This window comes from Sebastes umbrosus, chromosome 13, assembly GCF_015220745.1.
Source record: "Sebastes umbrosus isolate fSebUmb1 chromosome 13, fSebUmb1.pri, whole genome shotgun sequence".
NCBI lineage: Eukaryota > Metazoa > Chordata > Actinopteri > Perciformes > Sebastidae > Sebastes > Sebastes umbrosus.
This window is the reverse complement of record NC_051281.1, coordinates 5228068-5256042: the sequence shown is the minus strand read 5'-3', so window position 1 is coordinate 5256042 and position 27975 is coordinate 5228068. Positions and strand designations below refer to the sequence as shown.

Sequence of the window (27975 nt, the reverse complement as noted above, 5' to 3'; positions counted from 1 at the left end):
ACAGGAACGGCTGTTTCCAAAAATGGCTCTAGGCATCCCTCAAGTGTGGAAAACCTCTCCTGATGACTGACCTTCAGAGCTGAATATATCAGATGTGTGTGTGTGTGTGTGTGTGTGTGTGTCTGGGTGTTTAATGACAAGTGACAACAAGAAGTGGCCTCTTTGATCAACATCCTCAGCTCTAAATGATGAGAACATGTAATTATGAGCCTCATTAGCTGTTATTTTTGGTAGAGAGGCAACCACCAAAGATTAACCGATAATGAGGGACACCCGTCACTGCTTACACACACACACACACGCACGCACACACACGCACACACACACACACACACACACACACACGCACACACGCTCACAGGCAGAGGATTGGTGACAGTGGTGCACAGATCCTGCATCCACTGGGACCTGCAGCACAACAACAGAGGAGGTGGAAACACAACTGTCACAGCTGCTCTCTCCCTACAACACACACACACACACACACACTCACACTGTTATCATCTAAAACAGTTAATATTAACTACACTACAAATCAGAGAGAAGCGCCGATGCTCCGCTGATACGAGTGCACAATTCAAAGACGATTCTGAATTTCCTTGAGATTCATTTGGTGGATTTAAAGTGGACAGTAATAAGCGAGCCAATCCAATAAGCGTGAGTGAGTCAGTGAGAGGCGGCGCGTCCCTGCGGAGTCTGTAATGAGTTTAGGGTTCGGGGTGGGCTGAGCTCGCTCCGCTCTCCCTCACGTGGACTTCAAGGTGCTCCCTCACAGCAGCGCTATAAGGCGACACGCCGCCTCATCATAAAGTCACACATGCTGGCTCTGTTTCAATGCATATGTGAAACAACAGCAACACAAGATCAGCTGGTCACATACAGTACATTTTACGCCGACATACGTATACTTTCCCATCTATATGTCAATGCATACCCAGTCATGAATAATGCATGCACACAAAGACCCATGCACATCCTAATGCACAGCTGTTTTTATCCTGAATCTGCTTTGTTTGTTTAGTTGCTTTACCCTGAATTATCTGCAATTTTACATTTATTGCATTTCTTATTCCTACTGTATATAACAACGTATATCTTTATTGTCCCTGTTAAATAAATTAATAATGGTGTAGTATTTATAGTAACTACATGACTGTCTACATTGTGCAATGCACTGAAAAAAAGGAGTGAAATTATTCCCTTCTCTAATCAATTCAAGTGACATTTAAGTATTCCCTATACGTTGCTGGTGGGTCCAAATGCCGCCTAGCACCCGAGGGGGCTCCTTGGTCCCCCCCTCTGTGAAAACAGGCAATGCACAATCTGAGCCGACATCTGCAGAGCTCCGACTAGAATCGCTAAACATCTTAGCACTGGCACGACTCGCTCAAAGCATCCAACCAAGTAGCACCGACCTGCACAGAGGACGCCAGCAGCATCACTCATCCTCAGAGGACCGACCGACAACACAGACAGACAGACAGACAGAAGGAGACAGCGAGACAGACACGGAGACACAGAGAGACTGGTAATTGCTCTGCACAGTCTGAGCAAAGACCCACAATGCAACCTCTGCAGTGGTCTCTCCCTCTCTTCTCCCTCTCTCTCTCTCAGTTGTGACCACACAACCTGAGCCTGGTCTCCCCCTGTCGGTGTGTGTGTGACTGCTCTCTCTGCTGGCTTTGATGCATTACAGAGATTTGCATGTGTGGGTGAACTATACCATTCGGCACGTCACATTACCTTTGGTTTTTATGTCAGTCTCGCCTGTTCCGTCTTCATTTCCATCCCTCTTTTTCCGCCGCATCCGTCTTCCCTCTCCCACTTCTTGCTCGTGCCTCGCTCTCGCTCTACCCCTTTCTTTCTCTTTCCCCCCGGGGAGTATGTGTGCAAGTGCAGTTAGCGACGGTGTGACATCACTCCAGGATTTCCTTCTACTGCGCTACCTTGCCGTGTCTTTCCCTTCGCCATCTTAAACTGCTCTGCAGTCATTCCCCATCAATCCTTCATTCAGCGTGCTCTATTCTCGTCATGCCCTTATTTCACCTCTGCCTGTGAATGCATTTCCCAAACCTTACTTCCCATCTTTGTCTCCCCTTTTTCTCCCCATCGTTCCCTCCTTCAACATCCCCTCTTTCCCCCTCTCCTCTCACCATCTTAGCGGGATGCTGATGCTCATGTGGAGCTCATCTCCAACCCCCTTTATCTCAGCATGTTTATTAACCCGGCAACAACCACACGCCACAGTCACGACTGAAATGCACATGTGCACACTCACATGCAGCAGGCACACTATAATCTAATTTATGAATACAGCAGACGTTAAGCCATCCCAGGCACCCAGTGAAGCGTTTCAAGGCGTTTCTAAAAATAGCTGCGTGCTCTCCTCTGGGCTCTGCTCTCTTGCCTACCTCCGCCTCCTCCTTGTTTCTTTTTATAGCAACACCCGGGGAGCGGAGAGGTATTTATAGAACGGACCGGGCACTACTAGCTCTCTCACTGTCTGTTTTCATGCTCATTATACTCGTGTTCATTCCCTTCCACCTTCCCACACACGCATCCTCCAGCTCAGCTGCTCATTCTCTTTCCCGAACAAGCATCCACAGCATCACTTGTTTACTCCCACTGGATGTGCCATGATGAGGAGTATGTGACAAAATATAAGGAGCAGTGCTGGGAAATGTATTATCATCTAAATATAAATATAGGACTGATATTTCCCGGTGTACAATATGATTCTCTGATATCATTATCACTGAAGGGCAAATCCTGTTTTCCTTGTAAATCCTGATGGATCTGCATTTGAATGCATAACAGATGTGAGTGAATGCAGTCTGGTGTTCGTTAAAAAGTACCGGCTGTAGATATACAACTAATGGGACTCAATATGACAACTGTGACATCTCAGAAAACTTGGTCAAATTACCTTAAATCATCTTTGCTTAGTGCTAAGAAAAGGGCGCTGTCAGTCAAAGGCAAAGTTCAGCATGACACCGAATCAACTTCAGGGATGATCTGAACTCCGACCTTCAAATATTTAGTAGAGTATCACAAAAAAAGAAGAGGGGAAATGTTGATGATGTCCATTAGAGGAATAGTTCAACATTTCGGGGATTCCCTTTCCTGCCAAGAGTTAATTGAGAAGATCGATACCACTGTCATATCTGTCCGTTAAATATGAAATGAAGCTTCATAGGTTCGGGGAACAAAGACCACGCCTCAAACACATCCCATTTCCGCACAAACGTATTTAAGCACACCTGATCCGTTCAGTCAGTGGACCCATTTCTTTCATTATCTTTTCACTCTCTCTCTAGTTTGAAAACAGGAACCACGGGCGTCTCTGCAAACATCAGAGCTCACAAAGAGACGGCTCCTCCACACAGAGTCTCGACTCCCCCGGTTCCCTCCTGACGACACCGGTCCAACATCCTCCATCTGTCCAACCACGACCCTGATTCCTCCCCTCAAATCTTCATCCCTCTTCTCCTTATCCCTCCATCCCATCATCCCTCGACCCTCATCCCTTCATCCTCCTGCCAGACCCTTAAGCCATCACTCATCACATCATCTTGACTTCCCTCCATCTTCTTCTAAACCCAGATCGTTATTGCCGTGGTCTTTGTTAGTGGAGCTACATTTAGCAGCTGGTTAGCTCAGCTTAGCAAAAAGACCGGAAACAAACAAATCCGCCTACCGTAGTGTTATGCGCCAGACTATTTCTTGGTAACTGGTCCTGGAAAAAAGAAATAGTCACATACATAACCCCCTGTAAAATGTTGAATAGTTGTTTTTACACTTCACTTTTTGGAGGGATAAAACAAACAAGAGGTGTGGCCAGGCTAGCTGTTTCCCCGTTTCCAGTCTTTATGCCAACCTAAGATAACGGCTGCTGGCTCCATAGCTTCATATTTGACAGGCAGATATGAGACTGGTATTGATCTTTTCATCTAACTCTCCATCAGAAACAAAACAAGTGTTAGTTCCCAAAATGTGAACTATTCCTTTAAGCTGTCACCAGAAAACTAACCCACGACTTCCACCGTTATCTCATTCTTAGACATCCAGCCAAGAAACAGTCCTTTCAGTAAATCAAGATGCCGTGTCAGTCATCCAAACCCAAAACTCTTCAGTCAACCAAAACAAAGTTTCATCTTCATCCTGACCCAGGATCTCAATATATTTTAATTATCATAACATTGCACCACAGCGTAATGAGGATCTAGATTGCAGATCTGATGCTACACTCTCACGTGCCTTTCTGTGTGTGTGTTGGTGGTAAGACTGATGCAAGATGCACTCACTGTGAAGCTGTTGTTGACATTCTTTGTGCTGGACTCTGCAACGCTGGCATCCGATAGGTCCACCTCGTCAAAGATAAGGGACTGCAGAGAAGAGGAGGTGTGGGAGGGAGGAGAGAAAAGTGGGGAGTCCCGAGAGGAGAACAGAGAGATGGAGGGCACAAAAGAGAAGAAGAGAATGAGCCTTTGGACAATATTTCCAACAGAGGGATGAACTTAGCTTATTGTAACGTAAACTATAGGGTATGAAGGCCTTAATAAAATGGAAGCTATACTGCAAGACTCGTGAAAGACATGAACAGCAGCATTTAGAATTATTAAAATTATGATATCTAAATACGTAACCAACAATCTTAAAGCTACAAGCTTCAGATAATGCAAAACCTCCATAAGCACTTCTCTAAATGGCTCTAAATGATCTATACCTTGTTATGGAGTCAAAACAAAGGAAACAGCAGATGTGCATTCCTCTCAGCTTTTGTCGAGGTTATTTTGACCCACACATGTCATGGAGGGCATTACGTTATGATTAAACCAACCCGGTCTCACTCCCAACTCGTCAAATACCGCCGAGTGGGCAGCAGATGGGTCAAAGAAACGCAAGACTTTCAACCAGGAGACCACTGATCGTGTCCCGTGTGAAACTAAAAGTAACTTTGATTTATTTTGTCACGTGACTTGTTAGTATTGTCAATCCCGTGAGTTCCATAAGTCGTAAGACAGCGTAGTTAACGTCAAATACGACCGTGACCTAACCCTAACTAAGTGTTTGTCGCCTAAACCTAACTTCCTGTGAAAAGGGAACTTATTTTTAAAAGGACAGTATGCACGTAACGAGCACATATTGACACGTCCAAAAGTAACACAAGGTAACGGTGTACTGCGGCCAACCCAAAGATATTCAACTTAATAAGATATAAAACAGAGAAAAGCAGGAAATCTCCTTATTTGAGAGGCTGAAAAAAGCATTTTCTGAAAATGACTTGAACGAGTAATCATTAATCAAAATACCTGCCGATTATTTTTTTGTCGATCGACAAATCAATTACTCGACTAATCGTTGCAGTTCTACTTTAGATTTTGAAAAAAATATCTATTTGCAATTATTTTGACTGATATTGCAATTACGATATGATTTGCGATATTGGAGGGAATGATCATAATTCTCATTTTCTTTGAAAAACATATTGAAATGATTATGGTGTGACGTTTGCGGGGATCTGTACAAAACAAAGATGTTTTCTTAAGTCTGTAGGATATGTATTAGTATTAGTATTTTGACACAATTTAACAAATATTGCGCCTCCTGCGATTTGATAAGTGCAGTAGGCCATACTGCGATTTTGATAAAATTCAGATTTATTGTGCAGCCTACTTGACATTTATTGGTTAGTTGACTCTAGTTACTTGGCAGAAATCTTTGATTCATTGCAGTGGATGGGTCTCAAGGGGTTAATAAAATGTAGAGCTCAGAAACGTTCTGGTCCAGAACAATGAGTCCAGTCTGTCCGAGAGATAACTCAGTTTGTTCCATCTGCCGGGAAACGCTCTCCACCACGACGCAGCTATAAACCTCCACACTGCTGTGTGAGGATTTCCCTCCTGAGTTTCCTTTGTTTTGACTCTCTACCTAAATGAGAACAGTGCGAATAACAAAGACGGTGAATGTTGATGTGTTTTATTGAATTCTCTATGTGTCGGCGGAGGAGGAAGAGGAGAAGCTGGAGCCAACTCTAAAGCAATATAGCCAGCAGACAGACAAGAGAGGAGAGCCAGAGTCTACAAACAGGAACGTGATATCCTAACAGAGCTGTGATGCGTAAGGCACGCAGCTGAGCTCTTAAAAGGGCCGCGGGCCAAAAACGATGCCGTCAAAGGAATGCCCTCTGACTCTCTCTGAGTGTGTGTGTGTGTGTGTGTGTGTGTGTGTGTGGGAGGAGTGAGCTGCTGCAGCTGTCAGAGGGAATGCCCAGTTAACGACGCTCTCCCCAGGCCTGGCTGGAGAGGGACACCAGCCAACGCTCGCTGTGTGTGTGCGTGTTTGTGTGTGTGTGTGTGTGTGTGTGCGTGCGTGCGTGCGTGCGTGCGTGGAGGGAGCATGTGTCTTCCACATATGCCTACAAGTGTGTGTGTGAATGTGTGTATTGAGTGTCGGCCAGTGTAAGTATGAATGGCATGCCAACACAAACACTAAACCCCCAACCCCCCGTTACAGCGCTCTTGGCTGCTGTACCATCGCATCACGTGTGCGTATGTATGTGGGCGATAATAACTTTCTACAGTTCTTTTAACACACTCCCTCTCTCTCTCTTACCACACCACCAGCCCAACACACACACACACACTTGTACATACGTGTGGGCACACACGCTCAACTGTCTTGAGGGAAGCTGTAATGAAAGCTGACAGTGAATGGTGGACAAAGGCAAGCGTCCAGACCCCTCTGTTATACCCATAGATCCAGAGCTGCATCTCAGCCACCTCAACAAGCCTCCTACCTCCTCAAACTGCTCTCTCCCACCCGATTCGACTGTTATCAAGCCATTAAATAGGCCTTATCGGTCTCTAGAAGCACCTTAGTTGTGGGTCATTAAATGCCTACTACGCCTGCTATGTGAAAGCGAAACTTAAAAGTTGTAAAACTGAATGAAACGTTACGTTTTGAACACAAACAAAAAAGCTTATTTGGGTTTAGGCAGGAAAAACACTTTGTTAAGTTTAGGGAAAAAAATCGTGTTTTGGCTTAAAATAACTACGAAACTTAACGCTTGTGAACACAAAGACAACTAATCATTGTTGGTTTCACACAGGATGTGAACCCTAGTATCCTGGGTGAAAACCCTGTGCTTTGTCACGTCCATCACCCCGACCTATAGAGTTTCACGCTGTCTACACTGCAGCGCCTGACTTCCGAGATCGCTGTCGTGTTCTTTTATACCTTCTTTTGGTGATCGACCATGTAAATAGATGATAAAAACCTACTATTGGTTGCAGTGGGCCTCTATATACCCACATCTATGGTGCTTATAGCGACCAATAACGGCTATTTAATATGCCATGTGGTTAAAACGTGTTGTTTACTGCCTGTTTATATTGTTAAGGAGCAGAATCCATGAATTCTACCTGTGACTTGGTTATCTTTAACTGGCTTTGTTTCATCAAATCAGGAAGGAGAGGAGAGGAGAGCGTGGATGTATAATAAGATCTGGATATAGCGCCGCCGCCACCGCCTGTACACGACGCAAGAGGAGAAAGAGCTGTTGGCAGAAGAGCTGTGGACTTTGATTACACGTGAATTATATTTCTGGCTTTTGCCTGATGTGGATGTCACTAAATTTGTCTCTTTTTAGAAATAAAATCGCTACAAGAGTCTGAAAAGTCGCTAAATCTATGTCGTCAAGTCGGCGACACTGCTTGCTTCCAATTTTTCCCAGTGGTACTGCAACAAAAAATCCCCATACGAAATATTCCCCATAGACCACCATTGTAAAAGAGACATCTGTAAAACTCATGACAGGACGTCTCGGACTGCAAACAAGGTCGATTATGACTCTTTCTATTATGAATTTTTGATCGATGGAGGTTTTATTTTAGCGATTTAAACATCTGTGATGTCATCACAATGTAGTCTGTGGGCCAAGTGGGAACTCGCTGGCGGGGCCAGCGGGAGAAACACTTCTCCGCATAGTCAGTGGGCCGCATACCCCGGAAGTGAACCTGGAAGCTGGAAAACTTTTTTGCCGTATGCGCCAGGCGAGCAATTCTCATTAGATTTGGCACCGTCTTCGGTCTCTCTGGTATCCAATTCTTATGATACATCCATTGAGGAGAATAGCTTCTAGGACTAACTGCAGTGCTGAGATGCAGCCTCCCTGATGGATCAATGAGGAGGTCAGGCTTCCTAAGCACAGGGCAGCACAGCCAGCCAGGCCACCTGGAGACACCAGAGTGGACGGACATGGAGGGTACTTATCTATAGACGCTAACGTCCCCGTCTGGCCGTGACGGAGAGAACTCGTATAACTTATAAGGTTCCAGTTATAAACGACTCATCCTTACAGTAACACACAGCGAAGAAAACAAAGTATTTATATACTTCATTTATGTTTTTATTCTTCCGTCATGGCCATCCAGAGACTTTAAGCTGCAGGACAGGACAAGCAACACACAGTGCAGAACAATGAGAACCACAATCCCCATAGAGGATGAGTTAGGCTCAAATAATCCAGGTGTGGCCTCACAGTCTGTACACATGTGTTTTGCTTGTCTACCTGCGGTTATATCCTTATTATATACAGTGCATTCATGTCATATGGTGATTAAAAAAACTCATCCAAATCCACAGAATGTCTTCCCCACTGTCTGAATGACCCCCTGTTTATTTTGCTGTAATAATAATTAAAACATATTTCTACATGCTAACTTGACCCAGCAGCTCCATATGGCATGAATGCATCACTATCACACATATAGGTGAGTGGCTAAATGGCTAAGCTGGCCTGGTCTGGCCCCGGGCCCCGGGTCCCTGGCTGCGCTGTGCTGACCCGAATTCTCACTAGGCCTTCCTCAGATCCGCTGGCACCCAGAGGTGGGGGGGAGCGTCGTGCGCCCGTCCAGCACACGGACAGAACTCGCCAGCACACGCGACTCCTGGACACTCTGCGCAGCGCCCGCTCCTGCCAGCGTGCCAGGGCACTGCCAGACTAGTGTGCGTGCAGACACACACACACACATATACACACACACATAATCCAGACCAGGAAGGTTAGAAGCAAAAGAGGAAAGAGATGTCAACAGGAGTAGAAAGTTCAAAAAAGTTCAAAACAAAAATGTACTTAAAGTAAAGCTCAGGTATACTCAAAAGGAAAATCAATTTAACTCATTGAAAGGTAACTTTGGTATTTGTGTGTGTCTAATAGGGACAACAATTTCCAAAACTGGTCCAGTATTGAGGAAGAACTCTGTAACGGCTGCCAAAATGTAGAAATGTTCCTTTAAGACTGTCTCTGGACCTGTAGAAGCTTTGTCTCCAAACATTAAAGAAAGTCATTTGTGGGATCAGAGGACAGAAACTGAAGATCAACACTAATAAGAGAGCAGCTTGAGCTTTTCCATCTAAACTAAGTCAATTTATAGACCGAAGACTCGAGAGCATTTATCCTGCTCACCTGTGGCTACTCGGAGATACACTAGATGAGCTTACCTTGGCATCTTTGGCGTAGTAGAGCGTTCGGCCTCTCAGTTTGAAGTAACGCTTTTTCCACCTCTGGAACGAGCTGGTCTGTTTCAGCAACAATCCCTCCTTTATACTCGTCTGGAGGGAGACAAGACAATCAAATCAGTGAAAGGTTCCATCAGATAGAATAACACAAAGCTTCAATCTTTCTCAAGGACACCGCAAGGTATGAGACAAGACGAAAATTTCATATCACCATTATCCAGGCCAAAATAATTGCGATTCACGATATTATCCCAATAATCATCAAAATACGATTAAAACTCTCTCTTTACCTTACATTTAAGAAACATATGTTTATTGCATCACAGATAGGACACACATCTTTTCTTGTGAATGTCCTTTTAGTAAAAAAACAAACTCTTAAATATGGTAATCATAAATCATAAGGTGCCCCCTGCATAAAAAAGGATAAATAAACAAAAAAGCGTGTGAGTCTGTTCTTTTTTTACAAGATAATTCCTGTATTTTTTTTTAAATCAGGCTTTATTTTTCACTTCCCTTCCATGATAGCGAGCTAGACAGCTTTTTCAAGTCACTCGTGAGGATATTCACGATTATCCCGATAATGGAAATTCAACAATTCAACTTATCAAGTTATTGTGAGTGTATTTTATTGCGATCTGTGAAAAAATCCTATATTGTCCCATCCATAGACACTGCATCTCACTCTCAGATGTAGAACACCCTCTTGTATTAATCGTAGGGCTGTCAATCGATTAAAATCTTTAATCGCAAATTAATCACACATTTTTTATCTGTTCAAAATGTACCTTAAAAGGGAGATTTGTGAAGTATTTAATACTCTAATCAACATGGGAGTGGACAAATATGCAGCTTTATGCAAATATATGTATATATTTATTATTGGAAATCAATTAACAACACAAAACAATAACAGATATTGTCCAGAAACCCTCACAGGTACTGCATTTAGCATACAAAATATGCTCAAATCATAACATGGTAAACTCAAGACCAACAGGCAACAACAGCTGTCAGTGTGTCAGTGTGCTGACTTGACTATGACTTGCCCCAAACTGCATGTGGCTATCATAAAGTGGGCATGTCTGTAAAGGGGAGACTCGTGGGTACCCATAGAATCCATTTACATTCACATATCTTGAGGTCAGAGGTCAAGGGACCCCTTTGAAAATGACCATGACAGTTATTCCTCGCCAAAATTTAGCAGAAGTTTGGAGCGTTATCTTCACTCTAGCTTTAAAACTGAGCCCGCTACAACCTAAAAATCGCAAGTTGCGTTAATGCATTAAAGAAATTAGTGGCGTTTAAACAAATCTGCGTCATTACCGCGTTAACTCTGACAGCCCTAATTTATCTACAGGAAACTGTCAAGATAAGAAAAGTGTGTACTGTTTATGTGTCTGAGAATCTGAGCACCAATTTTATGCATGGGAGACAAGGAGTGGAGAAGAAAGGAAACCCATTACACACACACACTACCCCTCATTTCTCTGAAGAGCTATAAACACACATCACTCTCACTCAACCCTTTCCCCTGGGCCAGAGGAAACAAAAAAAACGACGGACATAGAAGGAAAGAGAGAGAGAAAGAAAAGAGAAAGAGAGGAAAAAGGGCGAGGACGGCATCCCCATTGACTGCTTCTGCTGCCTTCGGCCATCTGTTGAACTCAGAGGAACTCCACCAAACACAAATATGTCTTCCAGCATGCAAGTATGACGGTCTAAAAACAGACGCACATCGTCACATAATCACTTCACGAATGTTCCACCCCACATCGGGAACATTTCATGGTCATTTCGAAAGCGAGGCAGAAGAGGAGGAAGAGGAGGAGGAGGACAACGCAGTATAGTATAGCAGTGAGAGACGACGCTAAGAGGGAACAGATGGGAGAGAGAAAACAGGTTTGAAACCTAAACGAATGATGGAAAGATAGAGAGAAAGAAACAAGATATTCCTGTCTCCTATAGAGCCGGCATGTGTGTGTCACATCAAATCAAACCATCTCGCCATGTGACACACACTCATCATCATTACGACCACCATCATCTCGCAGGCATTAACACACACAAAACACACACCCGGGGCATACAGAGCAAATACAGTGAGACGAGGAACAGTGGACATGGAAAACATAAAACACACACACATGGAAATGGGTAGAGGAACATCAGTCTCTCTGGGCGCACACACAAACACACACACACACACACACACACACACACACACACACTCACACATATGTAGAGGCTATTTATAGCAAAGGAAGGCTGCTCTCTAAGGGGAGAATTACAAACAGAGACGGAGGCCTGAAGCTGACATCCTGCCCACCAGCTGTGTCAACTTAAACACAGAAAACACTGCTGTAGAGTAGAGTACAGGCTGGATACACGCTACACACACACACACGCACACACACACACACACAATGGCATGTTGCAGTGGATGAAGGCCGGCATTTACAGACAGATCCATAAAGGGATATCACATAGTCCTAATGATGAAAAGAGAGGAGTTTGTTGCGAGTCAGATATCCTAGAGTTCACGTATCGTCAAGAAAGAAAAGACAGACAAAAATAAACATTAGAGAGATGAAGAAAAAGAAACAAAGAGAGAGAAATGTAGACAGCATTTTAAAATCATATACTAAAGAGATCCCCAAATAATTGGTTATAATGATGTATGGTAGACAAACTTCTCTTACTGCTTACATGTTTCAGAGACTTCATTAAAATGCTAAAAAACTATTATAGCCTATATATATGAAGTTTACCAAGCAGGATCGTGAGATTTAAAAATAAAAAGAGATGAAGATACACTTTAATAGAGTGACCAATGTTCCTTGAAATGTATATTTCCATATCTGTCATTAGTTGAATAGTATGTGAACAACTATGAAACAGATGTGTTCTTAAGGTTCTTAAAGACTTGGTTCACCCACATTACAACATATTTTCTCGATTACCCCTCGGGGTGTCGAGGCATGTCAATACTGTAGAATTACTTTTATTTGTTATGACATATCTTTGTCAGAGATTTCTGCCTCTACCCCGAAACAAAAGAGGGGATTTGAATTACATTTGAGGTATATTTAAAACTCCATTCACAGAAATACAACAACACCAAGAAATAATGTACCAGTTACTCAGAACATACTGCCAACAGTTTTCATTACAACTGAAACGATTAGTCAATTAATCAATTAATCAATTAATCAATTAAATCAAAACATAATCAACAGATTAATAAAAAAAAATAGGTAGTTCCATCCCTATTTTCTACAGTGTTTTTATTTGCAACAGTGAGATCCCTGGATTAGTTTCTGGAAAGAGATATTGATGTGAATTGTCTTTAAATCTCATTATTGCAACAAAAATGATAAAAGCAGTCAGATTAATTGTTTTGGGGCAGAAATCTCAGAGACAGATATTTCTCAAAACCAGGCCAAATCAAACTAAATCTAGATTATCCTACTGGCTAAATACCACAAGAGGTAAGAGAGAAAACGTGTAATGTAGGTGCGGTGATCCTTAATAATAAGGATTACTAAGAGAAGCACTCCAGCGATATTGTGTTGCACATTAATAAAGTCAAAATCAAATCAGCAGAGGCCGAGATATCCTGACTTTTAGTCCCTCGTATAGGTCAAGCTCCAAATCATTGGATCCTACACTTCCCATAATGCAACTTGATAGCATCTTTCATTAGATCCTTCCACCTCAGTGTAACGCACACTTTCAACATACAAACAAAAGGCATAAAGACATACAGAGGGTCTATGATAGACTTTGAGTGGGTCCATCTATAAAGTAAGGACCACTTTAAGTTCACTATAATGAAGGAATTACGATTGAAATTGAGGCCTGTATCAACACAAACCTTCCCGTAAAGTTCAGTGGCGTTGTCTGTTTGGACAGAGACGATGACTGCGGGGAAAAAAACACAACAGGAAGAGGACACACTGTGAATCCTCTGACACGGCCGTCTTCCCCCGTTAATTCCCTGCTTCCCTTTCCGTAGGTACGGACGCCCTGAAGACCACATTCCTGCGGTGGATTAAGGTGGAATACCTAAATGCTGACTACCCTATAAGGACTTATAGCTGCTGGCCCGCGAACTACAATCAAAGTGAAACACAGCAGCATGGCAGATGAAGTCATCTCCTCATTTAAACATGTGGGGCTACCGGAGAATAATAAGCAGTTTCTCATTTGGACAGAACTGCTATTTAAGTTGTTAATGGTTCTTCTGTGGCGTGTAAACACACTCACATGAACGTATACACATATTACAGGCCGTACGATCAGCTGCTTGGACGGCTAATCCAACAGGAAGAGGGGGAGCTCAGTGATGACTGAGGAGTTTAATGAACACCTCATGACTGATTGAGACAAACACACACACAGAGTGGCTAACTGTGCTGCTGCGTTCTCTAAACATGAGGAGATGCGTCATTACATAGCAGAGTGTGAGCTGCACTAGTATTCAGGGTTCGTACAGCTTCACAAGAGCAAAATAAAAGCACTTTTCAAGCAATTTTAAGGTACCTAAGTTAAGTTTTTAGACTCTTGGAGCCTTTATCATCACATTTAAATTGTTACTATGAGTGCAATTGTGAAAAATAAAGTTTATACCCTCAGTAATCAATGTATGTTATCACTCTAGCTTTTCATATTATCTTTGATTGTAAACATAACTGTTCAAATTAAGCATTTTCCAAACTTTCAAGACTTTGTACGAACCCTGTCGTATTGACTTTATGACTTTAAGTATATTCTTTATCTTAAACACAGTTACCACCCACAGTGGACAGTAGCTGCTTTGTGTTTCACCTCATCTTCAGCAAACTGACAGAAATTCCTCACAACCTTGTTAGATTGAAGACAACAGCATCTCCAGGAAGTCAAGCTTATTGTACTTTTGAAACAGAAAACACGCGTTTAATAGGTCATTGTATAGGAAACTTTTAGGCAATTTCCTGCCGATCTCGCTCCAGCCAGTTGTCGCCTTATTTAGGTGTTTGTAGTGAAATGAGGAGGTGTTGTACAGATGACTAACTCCTCATTTCACCAATCAACTGTTACTAAATAGGAACAGAGTGTCCGTCAAAAGTTCAGCTCAAAATGGTGTTCCAGGTGTCACACTGTGTAGTGCTTGAAAAGACAAACACAAAATACCAGTTTTACAGTGTTATTTTGTGTTCAATTTATGTTTTAAATCAGCAAGTTTCTGAGAAAAGAAAAGGTAGCTAGTCTACCAATTTTATTAAATGTAACAGGAAGCATTTTTACTTTTTGTATTGTATTTTTTTATTTGAGCTTGTTATTCTTGAAGTCACTGAGAATTGAGAAATATTAAAAACTTTATAGTAAAACGTTGTTCAAGTTTAGCATGAATAAATGTTACATTTTGCCTTTGTGTGTTTACATTATTGCCATTACTTGATAAAACATTCTGCAATGATTTATCAATTAGTTGTCAACTATTAAAATAATCGGCAACTATTTTGATAATCAATTTGAGAATTTTTTTTAATAAAGAAAGTCTAAATTCTCTGATTCCAGCTTCTTAAATGTGAATCTTTTCTGGTTTATTTCCTCCTCTATGACAGTAAACTGAATATCTTTGAGTTGTGGACAAAACAAGACATCTGAGGACGTCATCTTGGACTTTGGGAAACACTTTTCTGACATTTTTCACTATTTTCTGACATTTTAGAGAGCAAACAATTGACAATGAAAGGTTGCAGCCCTAAAAATCTTACACACACTTTACTCTGCTTTCATGTCATAATTTGACACACTACTTTTATTAGCGCACAGCGGACTGGATCCTGAAATTACTATGTACTGAATCGAGAATCGATTTTGAATGGAATAGTGAGATACTGAAAGATTCACACCCCTACTTTTAACAGCCACAGATTTTGTCTTGGTGCGAAGTGTCTGAAGAGAAAGTTTCAGACTCAACAAAGTCACAGAAGTAGAACTTTAATGGTCTCTGCCCAGCCGGAGCAGCAGAAGTGACTTTGCTCTAGTTGGATGTTCTATTTTCTATTTTGGCCCTCCTTGGCCTCCATAGTTCCTTTCCTTGTCTTCATCTCCTTCCTGTTGCCAAGTAGGCCAGAAGTGATCTATAAATAGTCCTTCTGCTTGCCTCTGTGCACGGCTCCTCTCTTCTGCTAAATAGTGAGACACAGAGCCAGTCCTGTGCCAGAGAGAAATGAGTAACCTGAGCACCGTGTACCTTACACCCACACTCTGCCTGGCCACTGACAGGGTAACACACACACACACACACACACACAGACTCCAAACAGCAGCACACACACACACACACACACACACACACAGACTTATACAATGAACAAAGGTGCAGGCGGTTCAAATGAGTCCAGCAGCTGTGGTTGGTGGATAAGAGCAGAGCAGGAGTTCCCTGGGAGGTTAAATGAAGAGAGCAGAGCAGAGCGGCGTCCTGTCTTTGGCGATACACCGTCAATCAAACAGTTCACTCACACAGCTAGTTCATGCAGGACCGACCTGTCCATCTATGAACACAAGCCCAGAGTCACCAATAGACTCCCTTATACTAACGCTACAGCCTCTCTCTCTCTTACTTTATAGCTCCAGAGCACTGAGTCCTAAACCAATTAGCGTTCCCTCCTGGGCCTCTCTGACGTCTCCATCTAATTAATCTGATAAAAAAATGCTTGACTTTCCACCTCCCGCTCTGGTTAGCTTAATCGTTTCATAAGTGTTTTAATGCAAAGAGCAAAGGTTACAGATTCTTAAAATGATAAGCCTCAGATAAGTACAGGGCTGCTGAATTAGTCCTAAACATTGAGATTGTTCAAAGTTGTACTGATCCACTTCACATATCACCGTTCTTGGGATCAAATGAAATTGCATCAACGTTAAATACCCCAAATCATTCAGTGAAATGGGAACATAAACAGTGCTGCAACTAATGATTCATTTCAATATCGATAAATCAATTAATCATTTAGTCTAAAACATCAGAAAATAGTGAAAATTGTCAATCCCAGTGCCCCGAAGTCCAACGTGCAGACTTGATATGTCTTATTTAGTCAAAAACACAAAGATATTCAGTTTAATGATATAAACCAGTCTTCCAATAATGTCTCAAAACAATTAATAAATGATCAAATTATTGGCAGATTAATTTACTTTCTATGGACTAATTCATTAATTGACTAATCATTGCAGGTCTAGACATGAGTATTAGTTCCTATAGAGTCTTATGATGCTCTTACCAATCCTTCTGAATGATTGTGTAACCTCAAACAGGAACTTATTCATCTTCTGTCTGTCAGATGCTCGCTAGGTACTAAATCTGATCTCTGTTTACGGATGTTTATGGATTAAAACTGAAGTGTGTGGTTTTTACAAGAGGGTCATGTTCCTATTTCTTGGCCAGACGCAGTGACTTACTGGAGCCTTGTGGTCACCGTGAGGTTGCCAGGCAACCAGCGGAGACTCCAACCAGTCACTGTATGGATTAAACCAACAAGAAGATAGGCTGGAGGGTGGATTCTGTTACCTTTGGTCAGAGCCAGGCTAGCTGTTTCCCCCTGATTACAGTCTTTATGCTAAGCTAAGCTAACTGGCTGCAGGCTGCAACCTTATATGGAATGGACAGATCCATAAAGGTAAAGGGTAAAGTCAAGATGTAATGAAAAATGCCCTTTTAACACTTTTAGATCACATCTCCGTCATATTGTGCACCTATTTAATAATATATGCAAAAATTAAAAAACAAAAACAAAAAGTCTTTGTATTTTTATATCAAAATCCAATAATCTGTTCTACCTGTAAAACAAATATGATGTGTGCTTACGTACGCTAGTACCAAACAGTTTCAACCAATAATATCATGACATCCATCCATCAATCAATCTGCAACTCTTAGCGACAGTATCACGCTAAACTCTAAACCTGCCCACTTTTTACTGGTCCAATCAAATGCAAAGGATTTGATTTGAATTCCTCAAATCAAATCCGGTTCAAATATTCTGTTTCACACAGCGGGAAACTCCAGAGTCTGAAAAGTGAAGCCAATGCTGAAGTGCCTTAAACCTGCATTCTTTCTAACAGCCAGCAGGGGGCGACTCCTCTGGTTGCAAAAAGAAGTCTGATTGTATAGAAGTCTATGAGAAAATGAGCCTACTTCACACTTGATTTATTACCTCAGTAAACATTGTAAACATGAGTTTATGGTCTCATCGCTAGTTTCAAGTCTTCTTCAATACAGTATGATGTTCACTTAGTAAATTATGGTCCCATTTAGAGTCAAATAGACCATAAAGCAGGGGATGCTTTAGAGCGTGGCTACCTTGTGATTGACAGGTCACTACCACGGCGTTGTCCGGTCTGGGAGTCATCTGTGTTTTCGTCTTGCAACTTTAACCCTTTCACAGTGTGTTTTTAGTTCACGAAAGTTAATTTATAACCTTTTTGGTTGCTTAAAATATCTTATTCAACGTGGGTTTATACTTAACTTCACCCTCTCGTGTCACTTTGGTTGCAAAAAACAACATGATGACGGACAAAATATCGAACTCGAGGCTTCAAAAAACGTCAGTCCACAAACCAATGGGGGACGTCACGGTGATTACGTCCACTTCCTATATACAGTCTATGATTTCACTAGAGAATACTCTCAGTACAGAAGCTAAAGACGCTCTAACTTCTGTTTCACTGGGACTTTAACAAACAGAGGTAACCCAAAGACTCACCACTATGGAATGACAACCAGGTATCAGAGCCTTACATACACATGTACTGTTATCTATGGCAGCTTGCCAGAAGAGAACCTATCCCTGTCTGGCAATTTCAACTCATGACCATTAAGACGAAACTGACAGTCAGTCCATAAAGAAGACTGCTTACTTCTCTGTCCTTAGCTTTAGTGGATGCTGACTGTCTGTCTTAGACTCTGTTATACCTCCATTACCGACTCATTTGTCATTCCTGAGTAAGACTGGAGTGCCTGTGGAAGCAGAACAATCAAGTCTTTTAGAGACCGGTGCTGAATCTCTCTATTTTCTCTCTCCATTTCTTCTCCTGTAGCTGTCTTGGCATATTGTCCTCTCTGTTGGGTGTAATTGTATATCTGTACCCTTCCTCCTCAAACTCCCACCACATGCTAAAATCTCACCGTGGTGATGGGAAAATTACAATCCAGGATTTGGGAGGGGTGTAATTCCCCTGTCTGTGATCTGCTTTGGTTAGTTATACATGTGTCAAGTGGGTACAGGGGATTGTTAAGGGGATGTTGTTGAGGCCAGCAATTTACACACAATTACCTCAAATTAGATTCAGCAACAGAAAAGGACACAACTTTACATTGCTTCAGTGCCACATTGGAATTTAGTACATAATTATACTATCTCTGGAAGCGAGAGTGTGAGAGACCGAGTGACAAAGTAATAGGTGAGACCACTGCAACACATTTAGAAGCAGGGATCGCCTTATCTACAGCTTTGTGTTCGTTACAACCTATCATCATGTGGCAAGTTTCCTGTCAAAGTACAATCTTTCACATAAGAAAAAAAAGAGGAACAAGTGTTCCTATGCTTTCTCAATAGGAAGTACGATTCATCTGAGCGGGCAGAAACCACAACACTTTGAGGAAGGCTTTGGGTACATGTTTCTCCTTTTTATACCTATTTGAGTGTCTTCCACATGGTAATAATTTAAGTCATAAATGTGCCCATTTATGACTTAAATGGGCAAAAATCTGCATGTGGATATTGTGTAATTTACACAACGCTGGCCAGGTCTCTCTTGTACGACAGAGTACTGGGGCCACATTGAGGAAAAAAAATCAATCTGAGATAACGAGAATAAAGTCATAATTTAAGAGAAAAAAGTCGTAGTATTATGAGAATAAAGTCATATTATAAAGTAGTAATTTTACGTGTTATTTTAGAGGGGAAACAGAGCAGCATGCCACCTGTGTGAAAATGAAGAACATGGAGCATCTTGTGAAGTTATACTTTAGTATAGGTTTCACAAATAGCAAAATACTTAATCTTTTGGCACATCAGAACCTCATTATCATCAGTAGCAAGACCTTGAAAAGATTGTGCAAGAAACTACGTTATAAATAGAAAGAACCACACGGATGTAGGGGAAACTGCCTCTTCTGTGGAGGAGGAAATTACTTTTTTTCTCGGAAAGTTATGACATTATTCTCGTATTATTACGACTCTTCTTCTCGTAAATTTACGACTTTATTCTCGAAATCTCCGATTTTTTTCACCCTCAATGTAGCCCTAATACGCTGCCGTACTCTTGCAAGAGAGTATTTCTAAAGACTTCCTGGTTAAATAAAGACTAAATAAACAAAAACATATCCACCAGTTGACTCAATCCGAAGCTGATCTCCAGAGTATTAATCCAAAAAGTCCCATAAATGTAAGTCACAGTGCGTCACTTCATCCAATGCATGGGAAACATGGACCGAAGATGACTATTCTCTACGATGACTAGGGTGACCCCGGTGTCTCACTATACGAGGGATTGCACAGCATTTTTATCTCTTGTCCCACGTCCCACATATTGAGACGATGTCCAATATTTTCATTGGCTCTAGTTTTCAAACTGCAGGACAGACGCTTTTTTTAAAATCTGGCTTTTATCCAATGGCTGTGAAGAAAGCAGGGAATAAGGCTGTCATCACGGCGCTGTGTTTGCTGTCAAACTGCACAGGGGGGAATACGACATGAAGCGACACAGTTCATGTGAGTCTCACAAGAAACGTGCGGCTCAAAAAGAGACGTGCCGATCTATGGATGCATTCGTGCAAAGCATAGAGATGTTACAAGATAAGGGGCAGAATAGTTAGATAGACATTATATCAAAGTTGTAGACTACCTCTCAGCTTTGGTAACGTGTCCCACATTGTCCCACACAAACATAGTCTGTGTCCCACTTTTGTTGGGATCTGGTCACCCTAACGATGCCTCATCCGAACCCCGCCTAGCTCAACAGCTACCTGATCTGGATTATTCTATATGTCAGGCGTGCCGAGCGTTCCCAGTCTCCCTGTAGCAGCGGCAGCAGCAGCAGCAGCAGGCTCCGGTATGCCATTAGCTCTGCTTTCAATCACACAGCTACAGCATTAGTCACAAGTTTATAAGCCCTCCTCAGCTGCAACAGCACACCCTGAGAAGACAGAGAGTGGGCTGAGAGTGGAGATGACAGGAGAGAGGAGGCTATGAAAAGACTGTTATTCAACCTCTCATATCTGAGCAATACGCAGTCTAATTCAACCAGACTAGTTTAATGGCTAAAACGCATTTACAACAATAAGTGTAGTGCTTTCACGACATGGGAGAGAAGAAGAGAAATGATATTCGGTGCCCATATGATGGAGAGTATCATATTCCCTCTCTGTGCGGTCAAATCCCATTACTTTCTGTCTGACAGGAGGAGAACATCAGGCAGGAATAAATGATACCCGATACGCTTCAGCCAACAGTTCAACAACAACAACAACTATTCACAGCTGCCAATATATTGATCTGGCGTGATGGGTTTATAAGTGGCTATCAACAATGAAAAGTTAGCTATAAATAGCCGTAATGATTTCAGCTGCATCATGTACTGTACCTCCGGCCAGAGACAGAGACGGCGCCAGAGTTACAGTTCACTCCTCTCAGGAGTTTAGACTTTCACTGCAATCATTATCCGTGTTATAAAAAACACATATTTAAGGAATTTTAAAAAATGTTGTTAAAGGTCTTATTAATAACATTTTTAGGTAGATGGATATTAGAAATAATAATACATCCACAGAGCTTTTAGAAAGGTGATGAATAAAAGTATGGCTTTTCTTTAAAAAAAAATATTATGACTGTGAATTAATCATTTTAAAACTTTTGACGGGTCCGAAATGAATGTTTTGTTTATCTTTGTAGGAGATATCTGACATTCGGTTCCAACTTCAAACAAGGGTTATGAGCTAATAGAATAACAACGTTGGTATCTCTGGGTCGTCAGCGATCAAGTTGCCAATTAGTGTGGCGAAAAACTGTCTGAGTTTGACGGCACGTGTCTGGCAACCACTTTTTGTGAAGTGAATACAACGGAATGGAGGAAGGAGAATGCAGCATGTAGTGGCTGAATGTTATCAATGTTATCAATAGCACCTTTAAATAATCTTGATATTAGGGAAGTCCTCGTCTAGAACAAAGAAATACTTAGTCAACTAACACTCATACGATTTTGTCTAATAATCGATGAGTTGATTTAAATGACAGATCTGTAAAACTGAGTTTCTCCGCAAAGAATCACACAAAAGCATGACTTTAAATCTTGTGTTTACCTGAGATGTGCTCATAATTTTCTTAGAAATAAGTCATTCAGCATGAAAAAAATGACTAATTGACTAAATAAAACGTAGTCAGCTAAGAGAGGGCAGCCCTACTCGATATTCATAAAATAGCATTCATATTTCTGCTTAATTTCAACTGAACAACTAGCCCCTAATTGCAATTTTTATTTAATTTCTTGTATGGAAAAATACTTTTTAAAGGTGCGATAAATTTGTCGTTAAATTGGACATTGCTGGTTTTTCCTTGTCACTCTTTGTCTGCTTTAATTTACTAATAAAATACGGTAAGACGCACACATCCAGTGTCCGTCAGGATGGGTGCTGGATCAAAGAAATATAGCAGAATAAAACAGATAGATCTGCAAACTAAATAGCTCCCGTTTGAAGGATTTCTATTATGTATCAAAGCCTGGTGCTTTGATTTACGGACATGTTTATCTTTTTCCTGAAAGTGAAACTAAATGGAAACACAGAGAGGGCAAAGTGATGAGACCTGCCTATCCTATCCTATATCCTATACGTGCCCCATCAACCATAACCAGCTGTCAGGCTTACAGGTAGCATTGCCATGGAGTCGGCCAATAAGGGGCGAAAGATGTGGTTGTCTGTGGCAACCAAAGAACCAGAGAGATAGTGGACGGAGAGGGATGGACACAGACAATGTGATGGCCAACCGTACACATGCATGTACACACACACACACACACACACACACATGCACACAGTGCAGAGCTGAGCAAACAACCCAGTGGAACAACACTCAGTGAGTCAGTGCCTGCATGATCCATTAGTAACTCTCAGCACACACACACACACACACACTCAGAGAAAAAAACCCACTGACCCACGCGACAGCAACTCTGAGACCTCTGTTAGCACGATGTCAACGTGCTAAACACGCTGATACAATTAGAGTACAAGTGCTCCATGCTATTGTGATAAGTCCAGTGTGACATGTAGCCTGCTGTATATAGTTTGGCAGGACAGATTAAGTCTATCTGGGCTCTCTGCCAGACGATGCAATTAGTAAACCTTCAGTATACGTAGATCACTGCAGTCTGCATGTTCTCCATGACAATATCAACCTGACTTTCATCCACTTTTTAAAACTCCTGTTGTAACTTCAGAGGCAACAGGTGAGTGAAGAATCACCACCTGCATGGAAAAACAAACAGCTGATGAGGGACTGTCCCTCAGCTGGATCTGTGTTTACACTTATATCACCCTTTAGACCGGCAACAAGATAATGTTGTAACTGTCAACTGACAGGAAATCAATCTATCACAGAAGTAATTTATCATTTATTATTTATCAAGTTAATGCAACAAATAGAGCTGCAACGATTAATCAATTAGTACTATTAAACTATTAAATTAATTGCCAACAATTTTGATAATCGATTAATCGGTTTGGGTAATTCTTTTAAGAAAAAAAGTCAAGATTCTCTGATTCCAGCTTCTTAAATGTGAATATGTTCTGGTTTCTTTACTCCTCAATGACAGTAAACTGAATATCTTTGAGTTGTGGAAAAAAACAAGACATTTGAGGACGTCATCTTGAGCTTTGGGAAACACTGATCCACATTTTTCACCATTTTATAGACAAAACAACTGATCGATTAATCGAGAATATAATCGACAGATTAACCGACAATGAAAATAATCCTTAGTTGCAGCCCTGGTACCAAACATTTGCTGGTTTTAGCTTCTCAAATGTGAAGATTTGCTTGCTTTTCTTTCTGTCCCTCATTCACTAAACAAAATATTTTTGAGTATTTTTTAATGTTGGTCTGACAAAAAGAAAAAACTATGATTCACTTCAGGCTCCAGTAACTTATTTTCAATTTGCAGACAAAACTGTTTATTGTTTATTATTGGAAATGTTAGGAAACATTATTGGAAATGTTTCAGGCTGACCTTGACCAAAGAAATTCTCTGTCTACTAACACCCAGATGATTTTGTCAACTAATCGATTAGTTGATTTAATCTGCAGATCTGTGAAACTGAGTGTCTCCACAAAGAATCACTTTAAATCTGGTGTTTACCAGATATGTGCCCATAAGTTTCTTAGAAATAAATCATTCAGCATGAAAAAAGCATAAAAAATGACTGATCAACTAAAGAAATCTTAAGATGAAAACAACCGATTAGTCAACTAATTGACTAAGAGGGGGCAGCCCTAGAAAAGAGATGATTGATTGAATATGAATATAATGGTATAGTTGCAGCCGTGCAGCACATCCTCTAGGTAGCACTACACTCACTGGTGGGGGGTAATTTGCATATGAACGGTGTGGCCAGACATTCCAGGCCAGACAAGTCTCTAAATATACCCCCCATGCTGAATAATGTAGATGGGGTGGAGTGGGGCAGTCAATAATTAAGTGGATCCATTGGTGTGGGAGGACGGCACTCGTTTACTGTGTAAAAGATAAGTGGGCCAAGCAAGCTTAGGTGTCAGGAGGAGGTAAGAATCAGCTCAGCATCCTCTTACACAGTCCAAACACAGGGATGCAGCGGATCCGTTATATTTATGAAATGTATTATCTAAGCTGATTTAAATCGCCTTTTCATATATAAGATAAGATAAGAAGATAAGATATTCCTTTATTAGTCCCGCTGTGGGGACGTTTGCAGTGTACAGCAGCAAAGGGGATAATGCAAAAAACAAGATGCATCAGCTAACAGTAAAAAAGAGCTAAACAAAGTGAAACAAATATGAACCATTTAAATAGAAGGAAGTATAAAAAGGAGCAGTATATACAGTATTGACAATAAACAGACTATTAACAAAATTGCACAAGTGGAAAATGATATTACACAGTATGAATTACACCTGAGTAGTACTGATAGACAGTTGGTGTACAGTAAAGTGCAGTTCTTGTCAGTTTTTTGGTGTATATGTGTTGTACTGGGAGCATATATAAGTTACAAGAGGTTGCAGACTTAAAATTACAAAGATCAACAGGTTTAAGCAACTTTTTGTGAAAGTGTATTTTTTTTTTTTTTTACTATTTAGCAGCAGAACAGGTCTGTTTTTATGTAATTCCATGCAACATCTGAAAATAGATAAAGTCGTGTGCTATTATGCAGTGTTGTTCTGCAGAAACCCACATGGCAAAGCAGTAAAAAAAAGCACTAATACTGAGTGGCATCACTACTACAGGAAACAAACCCCCACAATAACACACACACACCTCCATTGAATGGCCCAGCCAGCAGACAGGTCAGATAAAAACAAGAGCTCCACATTCAAACATCCATATTCAGTAAGTCGGAGACAGACAAAGAGCCAGAGGTGTGTTTTGATGTGTATGTGGTCTACTGGGATCATATATAATAAGATACAAGAGGGTGGAATAATGTGTTCACAAGTTTTCTTAAAATAAATCACTAAGGTTGCAGACTTAAACTTACAACGTGCAACAGGTTTAAGCAACTTTTTGTGAAATTGTTTTTGTTTTTTTTTTGTATTTAGCAGCAGAACAGGTCTGTTTTTATGTAATTCCATGCAACATCTAAAAATAGATAAAGTCGTGGGCTATTATGCAGTGTTGTTCTGCAGAAACTCACATGGCAAAGCAGTAAAAAAAAGCACTAATACTGAGTGGCATCACTACTACAGGAAACAACCCCCACAATAACATATACGCACCTCCATTGAATGGTGTCAGCCAGCAGACAGGTCAGATAAAAACAAGAGCTCCACATTCAAACATAAATATTCATCAGATATGTGTGTTTATATATAAATATATGTTCTTGCCTTCTTCTTTACCATCATCGTTTAGCAACTTCTTTAAATCTAATTCTCAAATTCATTCCCATAGTACTAGAGATGTTAATCATCTTCACCTGCCTTTTTACAAAACAAAACATGGTGAAACTCCATCAGATATCGTGGTGTACAAATATGGAACACCAAAATACATGTTATCAGCAGCTCGTTATCCTTAGAACATTTTAAAAGGAAATTATCATCACATGTAAGTCATGATGTCTAATTATCTTTTGATATATTAAGATGTATTTTCTTTTCTTCTGTACTGTTTTTTGTATGTATTTCATTGTTTTTATTGGATTGTTTTCCACTGTTTGGTTAGGTTTTTCTGCACATTTTGTGTACTTCTTGTTGTTGTTGTTTAACTTTTGTTGTATTTTTTAAATTATGTTAGTTTAAATCTTTCTTCCTTTTTTGTTATTGTTTTTTTTTTCTCCTGGGGTTGGTGGGTGAGGTGGCTTCTTGACCTCTCCTGACACATTTCTTGTTTTTTTTTTCATTGACTGGATTTTGTGAAGTTTTATATATGTGCAAATAAATAAATAAATCCCTTTATTTTGGCAACTATTTTTGAGTGTTTATGTGACTGTGGGCTAGTTGTTGTTTTTTTGTGTTTTTTTTTATAAAGAAACAAAAAGTTCTTAAATGTGCTCTATACATGAATTGACTACTTGATTAAAATACTTTTTATGGGTATTTTAATCGAGAAAACTGTCACTGTCAGTGTTCCTAAAATGCTTAGGATGACTTAAATGCAGAGGTCACATTTTGTGTATGTACTTGTATATATATATATATATATATATATATGACAAATGTAATACAATTTAAGTTATGAATTTTAAGTTTTTTAAACTTAATAACACAACAAAACAGTAGCAGCTGCGGAGCAGTGAGGACACCAATGAAGACAATACATTTTATTTTATTTTTTTGTTGTTGTTTTTTTCATTATATCCTAAGACAAATTGCTTTGTGTTTCATTTTATGATGTGTTGTGAGTTAAAAGGATCCAAAAATATTTTTAATTTTTTTTTTTTTTTTAAAAGAAATAAAAAAAATTCATTGACTGGATTTTGTGAAGCTTTATATATGTGCAAATAAATAAATAAATGAAAAACATGCATATTGAGTTAAGAGCCAGACAAAAAAAGCAAGAAGGTGTCTTTACGTGGACCCTTTCCGGATGAGTTTCTGGGGCCCTTCCTGCTCCGCTGTACTGTCTTCTGTACTGTTTTTTGTATGTATTCATTGTTTTTTGTGTACTTCTTGTTGTTGTTTAACTTTTGTTGTATTTTTAAAATTATGTTAGCTTAGATCTTTCTTCCTTTTTTGTTATTGTTTTTTTTCCTCCTGGGGTTGGTGGGGTTGGTGGGGTGGTCCTTTGTATCAGCCTTTACTAATATTTATTTTTTTTTTTTCATTGACTGGATTTTGTGAAGTTTTATATATGTGCAAATAAATAAACAAAATAACAACAACAAAAAAACAACATATATACTTACACGTATATTGAATAAAAGCCAGACAAAAGAAGCCAGAAGCTGTCCTTACCTTGCTCCTGATCTGTCCTGAAGTGGACACTTTCCGGATGAGTTTCTGGGGCCCTTCCTGCTCCGCCTCGCTGTCAGAGGACTCGTCTGCAGCCCCGGATCCGGATCCGGCTCCCACAACCCCGACCACATGGGCATGGATCCCCGCTGCAGAGGAGGAAACCGGTCCTTTCTCCGGCTCCTGTCGAGGAGGACACACATAAAACCAGTCCGGGTTAGCCTTCGCCTTCGCGCGGTCCACCGCCGCCGCCGCCGCTCCCTTCCTCTGCGGGAGTTGCGAGCTGCTGAGCGGCTGCGAGGCGTCTCTCCTCCTCGCTGTCATCTCTCACTAGTGTCGGCAGAAGAGCTGCAGGCTGCTGTGTTCGCTGGAGTGTGTGTGGGCTGGTAAACGCAGCATGTCAGTGGGGATGGGCTCCACAGCTCCACAGCAGAGCAGATATATAATAAACCCCCTTCAGCCAGTCCTCTGCTCGGCTGATGGTTGTCCAGACTGAGACCGCCTCATCCACTCAGAGAACCGGTGGACAGTCCGGGTTCATGGCAGACCCTAGTGGCTGCTTTTACACAAACACTGTCTGCAGCTGAGCATCGAGCATGAGCCACACAAATAACTCTAACTACTCTGAATAGTATGTTTTATTTTTTTGCAATTTTTTTTTTTAAGTAATAATTTATTGGGAGTAACAACAGGTGAGATAGAGAACATACAAATAGAGCATAAATGTAAATGATTGGACCTCCATATTTTGATATTTTACTCC

General features: G+C 40.9%; 1 protein-coding gene across 11 annotated transcripts in view; it reads right to left on the bottom strand.

Moving 5' to 3' along the window:
- Positions 1-27975, bottom strand: part of dgkh (diacylglycerol kinase, eta) — a 65167-nt gene that overhangs the window by 35609 nt on the left and 1583 nt on the right. For 2 of the 11 annotated variants that reach the window (XM_037789381.1, XM_037789385.1), the window contains exons 1-4: positions 27216-27756; positions 9505-9615; positions 8846-9004; positions 4305-4385 (exon numbers count right to left, since the gene is read on the bottom strand). In XM_037789381.1, coding sequence (XP_037645309.1) covers positions 4305-4385; positions 8846-9004; positions 9505-9615; positions 27216-27536 — 672 coding nt within the window. In that variant the 5' untranslated portion in view covers positions 27537-27756. Of the gene's footprint in view, positions 1-1415; positions 1576-1743; positions 2048-3697; positions 3779-4304; positions 4389-8845; positions 9005-9504; positions 9616-27215; positions 27759-27975 lie in introns of those variants that run through there. The other 9 variants (XM_037789383.1, XM_037789386.1, XM_037789382.1 and 6 more) reach the window with 9 other exon arrangements.